Source organism: Triturus cristatus, chromosome 8 (assembly GCF_964204655.1).
Source record: "Triturus cristatus chromosome 8, aTriCri1.1, whole genome shotgun sequence".
In the NCBI taxonomy this organism is placed as follows: domain Eukaryota; kingdom Metazoa; phylum Chordata; class Amphibia; order Caudata; family Salamandridae; genus Triturus; species Triturus cristatus.
Genome location: NC_140591.1, coordinates 1,418,819,459 through 1,418,838,195, shown reverse-complemented (window position 1 = coordinate 1,418,838,195; position 18,737 = coordinate 1,418,819,459). Strand labels below are relative to the sequence as shown.

The following is an 18,737-nucleotide window of genomic DNA, read 5'->3' as shown; positions in this document are numbered from 1 at the left end:
GAAAACTGTATGTGGAGTTGGTTGATCTGATGTTGACGACTTATTGAACAACGAAACATGATGTACCAGGTAATTCCCCTTTTGAATTTCTGAGAAAGAGAAAACTGAATTAAATTGACAATAAGTGAAGTTACTTATGCTGAAGGCATACATGAAAATGAGAGTAGAGTGAGATCAAAGGAAAAATCAGAAGAGCATAGAAAAAGGTTTGATAAAAGCGGAGAGTGAAGAGATTGAATGATATGGAAAATTAGGAAAATCACTAAACATTACGCATCTTCTACAAATTTGCAAAGGGATGACAAAATATTCTGAACCTATGAGAGTTGTGAGGGCGGGATAGGAATTATGCTGTGCTAATGGGCAGAACAAAAGTAGAGTTGTGATAAGGAAAAGAGTGAGAGAACTAGCTGTGGATTGGAAGGAAGAAAGGAAGGGAACTACATTAAGAACCAGTAGTGAATAGAAATGGCCTAGGAATAAAAAAGGTGAATGCAAAGTATCTCCCCCTCACGCCAGGAGAGGCGAATTCTCCCATCTGGGCGACTAAAATCATTTTCCCTTTGAGTTTACTTTACTGCAGGTGGTTAAAAGAAGAAGGGTCTTAAGAGTCTCTCTGAAGATGAGCAGGGTGTGACTTTGCCTATTGGAGGAAGGGAGCCCTGTCTTGCAGCCAGCATTGTGAAGTTTCCAACTCTCTGGCTTTCCACGGCCTGCACTAGTGTTTGCCAGAGTGAAAGGGTTTTCTTGCATCTGGCAGTCCTTACTCTCTACTAGGGTGGGCCTACGTGCTGTGGATCCTGGCATGAAGGCTGGCAATGACTGGCAGCTGGTGGACAGCAAAGCTATGCAAGATTATGTTGCCTCATTGCTTATACATGGACAGGCTTCTTGGTGGACAAAGTGGTGGATAGTCACGATGGGCCATCCATATGACTTACTCAACTTCTATGAATTGGTCATCAAATGAATTAGATTGTGGTAGTCGGCCTCCTCACTCTTCTCACTTTGGAGGAATTTATGGGAGAGAAAAAACATATAACAAACAAAATGTATTCAACACACTTCCCACAATCATAAGGCTCTACATAACCAAGGACCTGCGTACATTAACCACCGCCTGAACTTCCATCACCGTCGGGAAGACTATGCTCCTCCTCCCTTACACTTGCCCATACTGCCCGTATCTATCGAGGCAGAAGTGGAAAACGCTCCTTCTCCTACATCGCAGCAAAGACCTAGAACAGCCTCCCCACGCACCTCCAGACCATCACCTCACTTCTGGAATTTCGAATGGCCGTCAAGACCTGGTTGTTCAAATAAGCTTCTGGGACCGGCAAGCACCTGGAAAATCTATCGGGCGATTAGCCAAACTCCTTATAAATCCTGATTGATGATTGAACACATTAAAAAAAATTATTTGAGCTAATGATGGGCATGCAATCCCAAATAAATCCTAAATAAATAGCTTCCAATAGGCAATTGGTCGCAACTAACGGTAGTGGTGCTGTAAATACAATCCTATCCGTGAAGAGTCCTAGACAGTGGGTAGTTCAAAAGCAGTGGCAAGAAGTCTAACATGAAGTAAAATATTTCAGATTCATAAAAACAAAGGTGATGCTGAATTTGAATGTGTATATCATTGAATGGCGGGAAGAAAGGCGGCTTCTGTGAATCTTGAAACGGAACTATCCCTTTGTTCCAAAGGCAATATAATTTCTAGAGCTGGGTCATCATAAAAGGAAGGCAAAGAGAAGATGAAAGCGATGATAAGTGATTTCTTCTGAATTTCAGAACAAAAACGTTGTGTTAGAAGTGTTCAGCAAAAAAAAACAAAAAAAAAAAAAACAGTAAAACACCAGCTTTGCTTCAAAAAAACAATACAAAGAACGCAGCATGGGGGTAGTTCTTCGCTTGGAGCATAGACATACTTTTATGGCCTGGCCACACAGAAAGAAGGGAGTGTCCTGCACACAAAGGCACATTCAGAGATGTAAAAGGCTAGTGTGGCTTACCGGGGCCTTCTGAAGGCCAGGCCGTACTGCTGACAAGCCAGGCCGACGGTGGGCGTGTAGACTATGGGCATGAAGCGCTCTATGTCAGATGTCAGCACCCTGTAGAACAGCTTCTCGTTTCTGTCCTGGAGGGTCATCAGTATGATATATCTGAAAAACAAAAGAAAATGACATTTATGGAGTGCTGGAAACTCCCAAGTATGATCCAGCTGATTAAGGGTTTAAGTGAAATTAAACATGTGTAAGTCATCGCAGCATATTTTACAGGAACAAGTCATAACACCACAGGGCTCAATTGTGTAACGCTCGGTTGATGTTTAATCAACAAACCATTAACACTAGTCCCAGTGGTGTCAGAACAACGCCAATCAAACAATAAGATTAACAACATAAGCGTATTGTAAATCAAAAACCGATACATGTTCCAGCTTTCCACTGAAATGCATTAAAGCACAGAAGGTTTTCAAAAACAATACACAAAGCAGGCTACACGAGGCAAATGTTACTTCCCAAAAGAGGAATATTCTTCCCAATGTTGACACAAAGGCACAGTTGACATCCACCAGAGGTCGTAGGTACCTTGACCGGACTTCCCTTCCTGGGCACATGCTTGAGAGTTTCTTGAGTTCCCCTTTTACTGCTTAATCTTATTGAAAAGAGTTAAAAATGTGTTTATGTCCATGCCTGTATTGTGAAATACTTTGATGCTGCATGAGTGGACCTCTGCTATGAATAAAGAGGATTTTTTCCCCCTCAAACCTTGGAGTCAAAGGTAAAACCAAGCGTTTTCTGAGGAGGGATTGATGGTGTTCAACACTAACCAGGACACAAGTTATGCACTCGAGAGAAAAATGGCCTCCCAAGCCTTCTTCGCTCTCTGGGTTGCTGTAGACGAGCAATCGCAGCTTAGATTAAAGGATGTGGTGTAGGGTTGAGTATGGGTAAAACTCAACACAATCATCACAAGAAAGGTGTGAATGTCCGAGTAGATCGTGAGTGTTTTGTGTAGTAAAGAAGCAACATGTTCATTTTGCCTCAATATATTGGACAGTATGAGTGGCACATAGTAAAAGACTTCTAAGCACTATGTTCACGTCCGCAGACCTAGGATAGATGGGAGTTTCCACGCAGACAAGTCATTCGGCAGCAGCAGCACACGCAAGCAGAGCTTCGGCAGGCCCTTCAAGCTTGTTCCCAGTAAAGAGGAAATCGGCAGCGCTGAGCTCCACGTTCTAGAAGCACCAAAACAGGTTTCACACAGATCTATTACTTGTTGCCAAGGACCCCCCTCTAGATAGAGTGGAGGCCCAGCGTATATGTCCAGGCCTAGGCAGGAGTCTGCTTGAAATCAGAGCACATGCCTCCTCCAGTCTTAAAATCAAATCTACCAAGTTTGGGCAAGAAGGATTTCTGTCAGACAACCCCTTACCTTCTTACAGTGGTGGCTGGTCAACACTAAAAAGGGTGAGGCACAAATCCATGCTCCAAATTGCGAGTGCCTCGATGGCCAGCCCAAGCACCTCCAGTAACGACTCTGCAGTTGCAAGGACCCTCAGCCTCTTCATGCCCGATGTCAGCTGCAGTGTCTGCACAGTCTAGCCCCGGCCTATCCTTACACACTCGGGCCATATTTATCATTCTTTCACGCAGTAAGCCACCTTGCTGTGCTGCAGTGTGCAGAAAGGGAAATGGCACTAATGGTAAATCTAGGAATGCTCCAAAATTCATGGACGGATGCGAGGGAACACACACTTCACCCATGAAACGCCTCAGTGCCGCAGAGTAACTCAAGGTAGCAATTGGTGCTGCATTACCTTACTCTAGATTTATCAAGCCAAGCAAAAGGTTGCCATGCATGCGTGGCTTCGTAAATGTCACTTAGATTTTGCATTACCCTTGCACGGGCAATGTAAAACCTTCTGGTCCAAAAGTTTGTGGTTATCATAGTATGCTGTTCGACCGGTATTGTGGTTCTTATCTGAGCTTCATGTTATTGCATCTATACAACAATTGACATGCACCCAAACCCAGCCAGGATTATTGGCTTTGAGATTATTGGCTTAATTAATGGCTTATTGGCGTTGTTAATGATTGCCAGCTGTTTAATATAAATGAGTAATAATGATTTTCTTGTTAATAATATTGAAAATGTCTTAATACTGAGTTTGTGAATTAAAGTTTACTATGGCCTATGCATGGGAGACAATAATAAAAATTCCAGATTTGCGAAGGGCAAATTTATCATCCCTGCGGTCATCCACGTGCTGGAAAGCCATGGGGAGACTAAGTGAGCTATTGCCTTGAGTCACGTGATGCTGAGCTGAGCTGAGCTGCCGCCAGTTATCAAACCGTGAGCCCCGCACTCCAGAGTCAGCCGCTGCGCCACACCTCTCCCACAAAGACAGAAGATATAGAGAATGGGACTTTGTTTCTGTGAACCCACAGCCGCTCTCCAGCTCTTGCTAGCTAATTCATACGAACAAATGGTCGCGGTCAGCCCAGAGTAACTGACAACAGGCGCTCTGAAGAGGATCAGAAACAATACCATTCATGTGCGCATGCTCCAAAGTTTGTAACAGTTACTGCAGTAACCATGAACACAACTTCATGAAAAATCAAATGAATAAAAAAAATAAAAATTGAAGGGACCGATTTCCCTAAACCACTGGCTGTAAGGGGAGGCCTGTAAACATCACACGTGGGCAGCAGATGCACCAACAAATGCTGCATTGCCACCACCAGCCAGGGCCCCGCCATCTTACATCACAGTTACACCCGACACTCAAAGGATAATAGCACAACCCTGCCATTTAAGCCTTTAGTTTGGTAAACCCTGCCACGCTGCAGAGACCTGTGGGCTGGAATGGGAGGTCCTGTAGTGAATACACTTAAACGAGGAAATGTAGAAGTATAATTTATTGTTACTCAACCGGACATATGCATCCTGTCCGGAGTTCAGACCAAATTACAAATGCCAACGTACACTCTGCTTTGAAACCTAACATCAGTTCCCCAACTGCTGTGTACTCGTGAGAGTATCCACGAGCTTATTCCATTTTATCGTAAACATGTTCTCGTTCTGTTTTGTCCTCGCGATGACCCGCTAAAGCAGCACGCGGCAAAACAGAACGAGACATGCAACACTACACATCTCCTCCTTTATATACAACAGAAGAATTAATCACATACATAGTCTTCCAAAGAAACAGGACGTTTGATGACTCTTTTTGCTCTAGTATTGATGTCCCCACTTTCTGACGAAACAAGTTGACTACCTGTTTCCTCATCAGTGTGAGGTTGACACGTAACCTCTTCTAAGTCAACCATCACACTGGATTGAGCAGCCATTGAACCTTTAACATAGTTAAAGCAATAATGCATAATGCAACGCTCTTCAAGTTCCAACACTTGCCATCATCTAAGATAACAGCATTTTTTCTTAAAGCAACTATTCGCTGAGGCAGAAAGAATTTGCTAACACCTTTCTTCGTAAAACCAGGTTTCCTAATTCTGACCCATTGACCAATCGAAATTTTGACATCCTTGGTACTATTTAGTGTCATAGAATTTTTTATACTTGTCGTGTTTGATAGCTAGATTCTTCTTGACCTCACTAGAAGACCAAAACACTTCTCCAGAATTTTTAAACCGACCCGGGTACCACTTACCCCTAGGTTTCCTGCCCCTCATGAGCTCAAATGGAGAAAATGTTGTCGAATCAGTAATGGCAACTCTGTATGCCCATAACGTTTTAAAGACTTGAATTTCCCATGGAACATTGTTTTGAGATGCTAATTGAATTGCACCTTTTAAAACCCTGTTATACCTTTCAACCAGGCCATTTCCACTTGGATTATACAACGAAGTGGTTTTATGTGCAATACCGCACTTCGCTAAATATTGGGTCATTGTTCCTGAAGTAATATTGCGTCATTGTTCCTGAAGTAAACTGTACACCATTGTCACTGCTAATATTAGCCGGAGTACCCTCTGATGTAAAAACTTCATCGAAGAATGAAATTACAGTCTCTGTATCTATTTTTTTGATAACCTTGAGCACAGGCCACTTTGAAAACACATCCATCATGGAGATGATATATTTTTCAGGACTACCAATAGGACCCATGATATCTACCGCAACACTCTCCCAAGGTGCATTGGGGCATAAAAAAAATCACTCATGGGAGGTCTGAGGGTTTTGAGGATCTTATCAGAAGTGGAACAAAGATTGCAATCTCTTACTAACCTCTCTACAGAGATATCCAAACCAGGCCACCAGAACCTACTTTTCACTATGCACTTTGTTTTTGAAATGCCCAAATGTCCCTCATGGCACAAAGTGAGAATCTTATCTCTCAACGCTAAAGGAGGAATGACCTTATCACCTCTCATTAGGATTCCCTATGAACTAGACAACTCACTTCTGACTTCCCAAAAAGGTTTAATGTCACAACCATCTAACTTACGGGGCCCATCCACTGGTGACACATTCCAAAACTTTCTTTAAACAATCATCAGAGGATAGAGCCTGATCCCATTCATCTTTTCCAAACGAATCCGTACCATGATCCCACAGAAGTGTGACTTGTACACTGTCCATGAGATCTTCCTGGTTCTCAATCATTTGGACAGGCAATCGCGACAGAAAGTCAGCAACCGCATTTTTTCTTCCAGGGAGGTATTCAACATTGTACACAAAGTCTAAAAGTCTCATTGAGATCCTAGCTAACCTCGAGGACAAATTTATCATGCCAACATTTTTTTAAACTTTGACAAGTGGTTTGTGATCGCACTTGACAGTGACTTCATTCCCCCAAATGAAAGTTCGAAAATGTTCTAATGCCCAAGCACAAGCAAGTGCTTCTCGTTCAATCACCGCGTACCTAGTTTCAGCTGGAGACAAAGATCTTGAAGCATATGCAACAATGGATTCTACACCACTATGATCCACTTGTGAGAAAACAGCACCTATACCTGTACCACTAGCATCTGTGGTGATTATGTTTTTTCCCTGAGGATCAAAGCCTTGAAGTGCAGGTGCTGAAATGATTGCGTTTTTTAAATCATTGAACTCTTCTTGGCACTGACTGCACCATGTGAAATTATTCTTTGACTTTAAGAGTTCTCTAATATGGAAAGTTCTTTTCGAAAAAATTTCTACAAACTTAGAAAAAAACTCCACCAACCCCAAAAAGGATTTGACCTTCTTTGTTTTTTGGACTGGGAGCATCGGTTATTGCAGAAACTAGTTTGGTCTTGGGGAGGATCCCACAGGCGCTAATTTCATGGCCTAGATAAGTTACAGTATTGGCAGCAAACTTACACTTGGACTGTTCAATGGTTAGACCATACTTCTTTAGCAAAGACAATACTAGAAATAACCTTTCTTTATGCTCTTGACTATCCTTGGCCATGATCAAAATGTCGTCTTGAAATATAAGCACATACTTTAAATGACCAAATATCTTGAACATTAAGCGTTGGAATACTGCAGCGGCAGAGGCTAGTCCGAAAGGCATCCTAGTGTATTGGAAACATCCTATGTGAGAAATAAAAGCTGTTAAATGCTTACATGAATCTACCAACGGAATCTGATGGTGAGCCTGAGATAAATCAATTGTGGAAAAGACATTCATCCCCTTACACTTTGTGATCATTTCATTAATCTTAGGTAAGAGAAACTGATCAATCAAAATGTTATCATTTAAATGTCTCAAGTCAATACATAATCTGAGTTTACCATTAGATATCCTCGCTGCGACCAATGGAGAAACCCACTGGGAGGCTTCAACCGGTTCGATTACACCTTTTTCTACTAGGTTTCCAAGTTCTTTCTCTACTTCTTCCCTAACTGAAAAAGGTATATTGCGTACCTTGTGAACCTTTGGGGATGCATCAGGTTTGAGACGAATTAGGTGTTTAAAACCCTCTAACTTCCCAAGTTTGCTTGAACACACCTCAGGAAACTTTTTGTATAATTTTTTTTTAAAGATTCCCCTTCATTCACAACAAGAACCTGTTCGGTCCCATTGGGGTCTAAAATAATATCAAGTTTCCTTTGGTCCTTCCAGGACCCTTTTTTGACACATAGAGTTTACACAATGCACTTCTGTTCTTAAATCTGAAAATGAAATCTCTGCAACCCAAAAGGTCAATTGGTTCACCATTGTAACTTAAAGGTGTAATATCAGCTTGATATAAATTAGAACCCAACTTCATAACAAATTTCTCTGTCCAAACTGATTCGTTCACTATGGTGAAGGGAGAACCTGAATCAGCTGCGATGTATATGCTTACACCACCTAAGGAGATATGACACATTGGTTTGCTAGAATCACTATCATGGATGATGTTAAGTACCACATAACTCATGGGGTTCAGAGAATCATCTTCACTATCATCATTATTGGAAGAAGGGTAACTTTCTTCTATGCATTTAACTTGTTCTCTTTTGAAATTCCTAGCATGACACACTTTGCTGAAATGACCCACTTTTTTACAAATAGAGCATCTTTGCTTAATAGCAGGACAACTTTTATCGTTAGCTAAATGATTCTTGCTGTCACAACGATAACATTTGAAATTTTTGTCCTTTCTAGATATTAGCACTTTGTTTTTTACCAAGGCTTTGGATGACTTCTCTTTACTACGATTAGAGACAATTCTGGCTACAGTATCTTGTTGAGAACTATCAGTACACTCTTTTTTAAGTGCTTTAGCACATCTTCCTGACAATTCTGCTTTCCTAGCAATGGCTAGAACATCCTTCAGAGCGTTATCACCGTTTACCCACAGTCTATCTTGAATAGCGGAATCATACGCATGCATTACTACCTGGTCTCTAATTAATTCTTCTTCAATAGTCCCAAATCTACAATCAATGGCTAACTTTTGGAGAGCAGTTACAAAATCATCAAAAGTTTCATCCTTAAGTTGTTTTCTCTTAAAGAATTTAAAACGCGTGACACCAATGCAAACTTTAGGGGAGAAATAATTATCGAGTTGTCTGATAGCTTGGTTAAACACATTATCATCCCCCGATGCACTTTCCTTATTTAACTTATTGTATACCCTTAGACCCTCAGGGCCTAAACTGTGCATCAATAAACCCTTTTTCCTGTCCGCAGACAGTTTGTTAGCATGGTCAATGGTGAACAGGTAATTAATGAAGTATTCTTTCCATTGTAACCATGGAACAGGAGGATCACCAGGGACACATACAAACTCTTTTGGTGGATTAACTGTTATGTTGGTGACAGGAGTAGCCATGACTGCACACTCTTAACAATTTGAGCCTGTAGAAAACAATGTTGCACAAACACCAACCGATTAAAATTACTGTATGAATATTAGAACATATATTAATTATTATCTGAAAATCCAGCAAGTGATTGTTGTACAGTGAAATTTTGTTATATTGTTTATAGAGTTTCCAAGCTATACCATGAAGTACTGTGTTGTGATCTTGTAGGCCGAGTTGTTAACCATCCTGTGATTGTGCAAAGAACGAAGCATGGAATAGATGAGCAACAAAATTGTCACTTGAATACATAAAAAGCCAGCATATAAAAACACTGTTGAATATACTGCTAGAGTGCTCTGGATTAGATTACATCCAATTAAGTCATTCGGAGTTGTATAACCATACGATTATAAGCTCCACCTATGTGCTTTGAATTAACGTACTCTTAAATATACACGCGTTTGCAAAATACGCTGCTTGTAAGGAAACAGACAACCATTCAAAAGGTGTTTCAGTCAAATGCGCTTTCAGTAACGCGCGTATTCAAAAACGAAAACAATACTGCTTGCGAAGCAGTTCCACCAGCAGGGTGATGCAGTTCAACCCCTTCGTACAATGTTATTCCTCTTACCGCTACCTCCGTGTAGAAGTTGAAACCATATGGTGGAGGAAGACGTCAGAAGAACAGGAAAATCAAACCGCAAACGAAGAACGCTTCCACTTCACTCCTGTGTCTGACGATATGCAAATCAACAAGGTTGCAGACGAACAGGAAGTAAAAACAGCGCATGGAGATTGGCCGATTACTTCAAATCGCTCCGGAATGAATTTTGCCAAAAGGCGGGTCTTCTGCTGCAGAACCAATCGGATTGGAGCGCAAAACCAGAACCACCGAAGGCAACAGGATGCGAGCACCTCCTCCGAGCAGGAACACGAAAATGATGAAAGGAAGAAAATGAAGAAATCCGCATGGTTCGACTCCGGTTGAGTCCCAAGTCGCCAAAATGTAAGTGTAGTGAATACACTTAAACAAGGAAATGTAGAAGTATAATTTATTGTTACTCAACCGGACATATGCATCCTGTCCGGAGTTCAGACCAAATTACAAATGCCAACGTACACTCTGCTTTGAAACCTAACATCAGTTCCCCAACTGCTGTGTACTCGTGAGAGTATCCACGAGCTTATTCCATTTAATCGTAAACATGTTCTCGTTCTGTTTTGTCCTCGCGATGACCGGCTAAAGCAGCACGCGGCAAAACAGAACGAGACATGCAACACTACAGGTCCCAACAATGATGCCTATCGCGTCACAGAGGCAAGTAGTGATATCATTTCCTCAGATGATACCCTTTAGCCACTGACTTGTACAAGCCACGTAGAAGCTTGGGAAGAGGGCTAAAGTGGCATCAAGCACAGTCTCAAACACTCCATGCCACTTGCATCCTCATCTGCTCGCCAAACCCACCTTCAAAGACTGGAGCAATTGGAAGCAAGCTGCAGTTTAGGCTTGAAGTAAGTGCCAGAGATACCTGGCTCTGGTACTAGAAACAGAGGCCAGCAGAGCTCCTGGTGAGCCGCACACTTTCATGGAGTCTGATAATGAAGCAGGGCCATCTTTTTTTAGAAGCTGAATGGTAGAAACGTTTAAAACGAAGATTGTACCTATTTCACTTTTCAGCTTTATTCATGCAATTCATTTCCACTAAATTTACAAAGATACAAAGCCAACGAGATTGAAAATGCCTAGAGTTAGTTAAAATGCCAGCTCTGTGGAAGGTAAATGCAAGTGACCTCTGTGATGGGGAGGTTCAAGTTTGGCAACAGGATTTTGTGTTGTTGAAACAAACAATTTGACTGCATTTTAGGTCTCAACTAAGCAAGATGTCCTTTTGAAGCTGGCACTAGAAACCTAGCCTAGCCAGGATACCAATAGACTTGATGGGAAGTTGTATGCACAAAAGCTTGCAGGTAGCGCCGTCAAAAGTAATGGAAGGGATTGCAAATCAGGCCCGGTGAGATGAAAAGCACAAGACGAGATTCAAAGTAGGTGCTGCTGATGTAGTATAAAAGGCTCCTAAATGTTGATAGAATTAAACAACACCTAAACATCAAGGGACACCTGATCAGAAGGGACACCGGATCAGAAGGAACACCGGATCAGAAGGGACACCGGATCAGAAGGGACACCGGATCAGAAGGGACACCGGATCAGAAGGGACAGGCCACATTTGACCTTGTGACATGCTAATACATGGAGTAAGCTAAGCCTAGGGCAGAAGTATTTGGGGTAAAACCACAACCTGAGAAGAAAGCGCCAAGAGGTAAAGTGAGGATGCCTACCTACCTTGTTATAATTCATTAGCACTTAATATTATGACTGCTTTAAAGTCCTCTGAAGGCCTGTGGATTTACCCTCACATTTTGTCAAGATGGTGCATGTGAATACTATGCTGCCTCAACTCATAGTGGTAATATATTGTGTGCTAGCTACTGCTCAGTTGGCGTTTGCATTGCATAAGACACAACACTTTACTCAGTATGCAGCTATCAAACCACTTGCATCAACAAACCGGGGCTGATCCACAATAGCATGTAGGAGTACGCAAACGAGTACTTCTGTGGTAATCTTTTATGTACTCCTATATGCCTTAACCAATCAGCCGTAAAACGTCTACAATGGGAACCATCTGGTCATCTCGTTATACAGTTAGTAGAAAAAGAAGGGGCGGTGCCCTGTCTGAACTTTTACTAATAGGGAGTTGGGCGTTTCAGAGACGATTCACGTAGGCATAAAAGAGTACGTAAACGAGAACTCCTGTAGTACTACTTCCCGTACGCTGAAATGTCTTTGTGCACTATTTTCATAGGACTCAATACTTGCGTATAAATGGAGCATTCCTACTCGGATGAGTTTGAGACTCTGTTGCTGTTGCTCATGAGGATAACAAAAGATGGGGCAGAGCGCGTACTGCGGTTTTACTCACTTGTCCAGGTCGCTTGATTTGGTCTCGTAGCTTTTCATCACACGGAGTACTTGGACATCCTGGCTCAAGAAGCAGGGAGGGAGAAGGCCATGAATACCAAGCTGCAGCCTTTCCTCCAGCGTGAAGGCCATACCCTGTTGAATGGAGGCAGAGGTCACAGTCACACAAAGAACAAATACAAAAAGTTCAAAGTAGTAGACTCTTAGTCTCACACAAAGCCTATCAGAGCAAAGCAACGTGAGTGGCAAAATATTAGTTTACAGGTTTTTACATTTAGCAAGTTTTGTTACATTTCCATTACTGGACTCCATTTATTTCCCAATACAAGCATAGTATGAACAGCGAGGGATAGATGATGGTGTTTATGTAATTAAGACTTGTTGACTACCTTATCACTAAGGCGAATAATCCTTCAGGTGTTAAATTCCATGCAGTCGATAAGAGGGTTGCATATAATGCCACAACGTCTAACATTTGATTGATTAGCGGGGACATTTCCCTATATATATTTAAGCATCGTTAGTAAAAACCTTCTCCATCAAGGACCAGGTTGGCAGAGAAGATACTAGGACCTTATTCTTACTCAGCCAGATTTACCATGAGGCAAAACATGCCTTTGGAAAGTCCCTCCCCACACCTTGAGGTTTTCTTTCCACTGGCAATTTTAACAAAGGAATATGGGATTTCCAAGTTAGGAATGAAGGCTAACTTGTAGAACTGAAGTCCCTACACTTGAATTCAGCTCATTTCCCCTGGACCCGTAGATCCGACCTCTTTTGTTGGTTTATTCATGCAAATTCCACTTGGTATTTTCACCATGAAAATGTCTCTAAATTAATTGATAAAATGATCACAGGGAAAAATAAGTGGTTTTACAATTGCTGCACTACTCAAGACTCGGGTTGGATGCATTCCTAGTCTTCCAAAGGCATTGATAACAAGACCCTAAGTAGGGGTTTGCCTATTTCAAAACACTCCCAAACTTGATGCAGCAGAAGATACAATGATTGTGCACAGGATCCAACAATTTTGTCCAGTGTAGAAATGGGAAGCAGGCCCTCAGGTAGCAGAACCAAGTATTTTGGTTACTCAACCCAAAATCCTCCCTATTGTTACAAAGTTGTGTACATGAATGGCTTCTGGCAAGTAGAGCACTGGGCTGGGGAGCCATGAACTCAGGCATGACAGTCTCAAATCCTTACTGTGGGTAACTATATTCCAGTCAAAGGGTAGTTTGCAGCCCCATCTTAGAACCCTGAGGCACCAATAACAAATACAATTTGCATGGCAAGTAACAACTTCTTGCCTTTGAGTGAAGTCGAGAAAAAAGGAAACTGCACTAGAGTACAAACAGGCAAGGGGCAAGTAAGACATTAGGTTATTGGTTTAAGGGGGTGAACCCCTTCAAAAGTAGAAACCACAATCCTTGTCAGGGTGAAGGCACAAGCAAACCCCAAATTAACCTGTGCTTAATTAACCCTATGGTAGCTTGGCACAGAGCAGTCAGGCTGAACTTAGAGGAAATATTTTAAGCATTTATGCAGCCAAACTGTAATAAAGTAAAAACAATACAGAAAATTGCACGCCCAATCTTGAAAAAGAGTATGTTGTAATAAATAAATCAAAGACAAAATGACAAAAATCCAACCAGTACATCCCGAGATATAGTATTTTAATAATGTCAGTAAAAAGCGTGCCAAAAAGCATAAGACGCCAGTTGTGGATATCTAGGTCGGCCTAGACCGAGACAAAGTCACAAGTTCAGGCCGACCACAATGGAGCGCGGGCTAGCTGCAGGGACCCAGTTAGGCCCACTGAACTAGAGTACCCTAAATCCTGGCTGCGAAGAATTGTAGAGTCCTGTGTCAAGGATGTGCCATGCAGCCAAGACAATGCAAGGTCGGAGTCAGGGATGTGTCGCACAGCATCGGTACCAAGGAGCTGAGAAGCTGCGATGCAAGGTCCTGCAGCACCCACCCGCTGGTTCCAAAAAAGCTGCAGGGCTTACAATGTGGAGTTGCCATAGAGGCTTTCATTGACGAGAGGCTTGCGATGCGAGGACCTACATCTAGAATGTTTGCACAGCAGCGACTCAGAGCAGGCTGCGAGGGCGATGCAAAGTCCTTGCACCAAGAAAGTCCACACAGCAGCGGCAATGCGTTAGTTCTACTCGGGGTTGCGCCGCGCAGCAGAGGAGATAGGTCGGTTCTGCTGCATTCACAAATGGGCTGGGCTTCAGGCCCACTTCCAGGACTGGGGTTGCACCTCTTTGCATGGTATGACTCACAGGTGGCAGAGTCCAGGTGCTGGGTTCAAGGTTGTTGGAAGCCTGTTGTTAAGTCCATGAGGCTTCTGATCTGGACGCCAGCCAACTAGCCCAGGCAGGAGGGCAGCAGGTCAGAACGGCAGGGGTAGCCCAGCACGGGGGCAGTCCAGGAGAGTCCCAGTCCTTTGAGCAGCACAGCAGTCTTTTCAGCAGCACTTCAGTCTTTCTTCATGGAAGAGATCACAGGTCCAGAAGTGTGCTGCAGAGGTGGGTCTAAGGGTCCAACATTTATACCTGGTGCCCACTTTGAAATGGAAGAAGCTTCTAGAGGTTTCCACCCCCACTGAGGTGTAAGGCTTCACCTTCCTCTTTGTCCTGGCCCCAGCTTGTCTGGGGTTACAAAAACATCAGTGACAAAGCCTCAGTGAGAGTGCTCAAGCAGAGCCTTTGTGATGTGGAAGTGTGGTAGGTAACAACTCCTCCCCCTCGTTAACTTAGAGTGACCCATTCTGTCAAAACACCTATCTTCCCTTTGTCTCACTGTCTGGGAGCAATACACAAAGACCAACTGCCAGCTACATCGAGTCATGTGACCCAGGATCAGGCTGCAGGCACCAAAAGGTTAGGACAAGAAAATGCCAACTTCCTAAAAGTGGAATTTTCAGATGTAGGACTAAAAATCTGACTTTACCATTAAAGAGGGCTTTTAATTATATCTAAACACACCAAACTCAAAAGATCTACCGACTCCCAATTGGAAGTTACAGCTTATTAAATGTAATAAGATAATGCCAATGTTATCCTATGGGAAACATGGGCCTTGCAGTAGAGAAAAATGAATGTAGGCGTTTTTTACTGCTAGGACATGTAAAACTTAAAAGGTACATGTCCTACTTTTTACATACACTGCCCCCTGCCTTGTGGGCTGTTCAGGGTCTAGCCTGGGGGTAAGTAATATGTATTAAAAGGGAAGATTTGGGCTTGGCAAAAGGTTTAGTTTGCCTAGTTGATATGGCAGTTTAAAACTGGGCACATAGGCTGTAATGACAGGCCTGAGATGTTTAAAGGGCTACTTAAGTGGGTGGCACAATCAGTGCTGTAGGCCCACTTGAGGCAATTCATATACAGGACCTGGGCACATGTTGTGCCACTTTACTAGGGACTTACTAGTAAATGATTTGGGCCAATTCGGTGTACGCCAATTCCACCATGGTTTCAACTGATTAGCAGTGGTTAAGTTCTCAGAGTCCTAAAGCCAGCAAACACGAAGTCATCAAAACGAATATGTGACGATACAACGCGTGGAGTTACCACGCAGTAGGTAACAACCCGGTCGTTACAACGGCCGCGTTGTTTCCACGCGTGGCTTTACATCGCAAGTCCTTTCTACGACTTGCGCTAGATGGCGTGCTGGATTTAGGAATAGTATAAATTACTATTCCTACTCCAGTTAGCGGAACAGCAGGGAATGTGTTGGATTCAAAATCCAACACATTCCCTGGTGTTGCATGCCACCTAGCACAAGCCATAGAAATGACTTGCGATGTAAAGCCACGCGTGGTAACAACGCGGTCGTTGTAACGACCGCATTGGTACCTACCTGCGTGGTAACAACAGCGTTGTAACCACTGTTTCCCCATAAAAACAGTAGGGTGAATGCAAAAAAATAGGGGAGAACCACGCCAAGGATGTCAGGAAAAACACAATAGAAGAGGACAGGATAAGTAAGGATAAGTAAGCTGTTCTACAAAGTTATCAGAAGACTGTAGATTCCTATCACAGAAGTAGAGGAAGTTGAGTTCAGATGAAGATCTCTCCATGGGATGAAAAATGCAATTGGAAATTCAAAGCATGTTCAAAGTTGACACAACAAGAGAAGAAGGGTGTGGGTTGACGGGTCAGGGAACAAGAAGGAAGTGAAAGGGCATTCAGCAAGTATCAAAGAATAGGAGAGAGGAAGCCGAGCACACAAATGACAGCACAAAGATCCAAAGTAGCCAGAAGTGACAATCTTTTTATTCTTGTATATTTTTTATTCTCGCATTTGAATTTGCATGTGAACTCAAGATGCCACCAGTAAACACGTCTTGCTAGCCAACCCATTTGAGACCCCTGCTTCATGTTTCAGAGTAATTTATATCAGTTTTTGGGCTAATTCTGAAATGATCAAACACAGATTTGTCACACAAAAAAACGGTCCAGGCATCATTCCAATATCCACATCTTATTTCCCTTGAATTAGTGTAAAAGCTTTCCGCTGGGTTTTCTTTGTATTCGGATTTATTGTGATTCACGGATAAACCGGAGTCGTCTCTTTGAATTTTCAGAGTGAACAAAATACTGCATAATTTGTTCCCCAGCAGGAATTCAGCGTTGAAAAAAATATAGTATTGATGCACAGTCTTAAAATTAATTTGACATTATACTGAAGAATTCCGCAGTCCCTTTAAAGTCTTAAAAAGTAGGACTGCAATCTTCCCGGGTCTGACCCCAGAAGGCCCGGGTTTGGACTGCTCGTATTGATTAGAGAGGACATTGTCTTGATAGAAACTCCTGGTATGTTCTGATGTAGATAAATCACCCTTAGTTTTCTTCTTCAGGCAAGAACCCACTGCACTCCCCAGCCTGCGGAAGGCACTCTTTTGGTCTGGCTTGAAACAGCAGGCGTCGCCAGACCTCATGCGATCAACCTAAAAAGGAGATTACAGGAGTCCTTCAAAGAGGAATTTTGAGCCTGCCCAAGTTGGCAGCCAGGCTAACATGATTTGAGTGGTCAGAAATTGTTTGCTTTTCCTGAAAGAGTGTTTGTATTGGACTCCTATTTGGGGGTTTACCCCTCACCTGCTATGGCTGAAGTGTTAAAATGTGATGGCAGCAGGCAAGGGAAACTCTCAATGCTGCAATTCCATTGGCTGGGCCAGGGGGGGGGGGGGGGTAGCTCCTCAACCAACATGGCTGCCTCTTTGAAACTAGTTTACTGAGCTGCCAAAGCCTTTGTTTTGTAGATTGTTCTTCTCTGGGTTGCACAACACCAGTACCTGCTGCCCTCTGGCTTCAGGGCTGCTTTACAATATAGGATTCACAGAGAGCAACTGACCCGAAGAGGGGCACAGATCAGTCAGCACCTGCCTGAAGATGGGCTCCATGATTGGCAGAGTGGACCGGGAGAGAGGGTAGTCTGAATCTTCAGTCCTTCCCTACACCTCACTGAGTGACTCCAGGGAGCCAGAGCTCTCTGCATACTATGGTCTGTGTGCCTGGAGGTGCTGTGCCGGCCCATGAGGACACATGCATGTAATCGCCACCTGCTGCTATTGTGCTGCACCTGTCTTCTCACCCACAGCGCCAACTTAAGCATTCAATACTCCTTAATTTATACTTTCTAGCCCCTTCCTCTGAATCCCTAACCCCTCTTCTGTGACTCTTAGTACATCTTTTGTCATTTTTTCAATTTGCCCCATCTCTTTCCACACTTGTTTTGTCTATTTATATGTAACTCAAGCTAGAGTGATGGTCTTCTAAGGGCAGATATCTTAAAAACAAAAAAAAAAACAAAAAAAAAAAAAAAGACATAGCAAAACAGTTTCCCATAAAATGAGACGCTCCTGTTGAAAAAAGTGTCTTCTGCATCACTAAGAGTTTTCCATTACCCTCAATAATTTTTATGAGTCCTTCTCCCTGTCCTCGTTCATACTTTTCTACACCCCACCACTCTCATGGTCGTCTTTTTTGTTCCTCTTGATTGGTTGTAGCACTAGTTTTCTGCCCCTTCTCTCCTCTTCTTCCTTTTGTTCTAATGAAATTTCAATTCATGCGTTTCTCCCCTCTTCCTCTGCCTCCTCTCTGTTCCTCTGCATCTGGCAGTGGGCCTGGTCTCTTGGGATCGATTGTTGCCTTTGTGCAAAGACCAGTAGATCATATAGTACAGAAACAGACAGGATCCGCGATCCAATAGGTTTAAATGCTTTCTTTAGATCACAATTCATTTTGAAAGAGTCTCCATCTCACAAAGTTAAACAAGGCCATGAGTTTTAGTGCAGATGTTAAGACAGTGTCTCTCAACGAAGAGTGACAGAATGAGTACAAGTGCCCGAGTACAGAGTAAGTGGTGTGCGACTGGAGGGTGTGAGGTGTGTCTGAGTGAGCAGTATACGAGCGATGACTTTGTAGCATGAGCTGTTGTGTGTGCAGGGTGAAATGTGTGGATGAATGGTGAGCAGTCAGGG

General features: G+C 42.9%; 1 protein-coding gene across 1 annotated transcript in view; it reads right to left on the bottom strand.

Annotated features, from left to right (window-relative positions):
• The window catches only part of ME3 (malic enzyme 3), a 473,564-nt gene that overhangs the window by 252,496 nt on the left and 202,331 nt on the right, over positions 1-18,737 (bottom strand). The window contains exons 3-4 of the mRNA XM_085623151.1: positions 12,246-12,379; positions 2,016-2,165 (exon numbers count right to left, since the gene is read on the bottom strand). Of these exons, the coding sequence (XP_085479277.1) occupies positions 2,016-2,165; positions 12,246-12,379 (284 nt within the window). The remainder of the gene's footprint in view (positions 1-2,015; positions 2,166-12,245; positions 12,380-18,737) is intronic.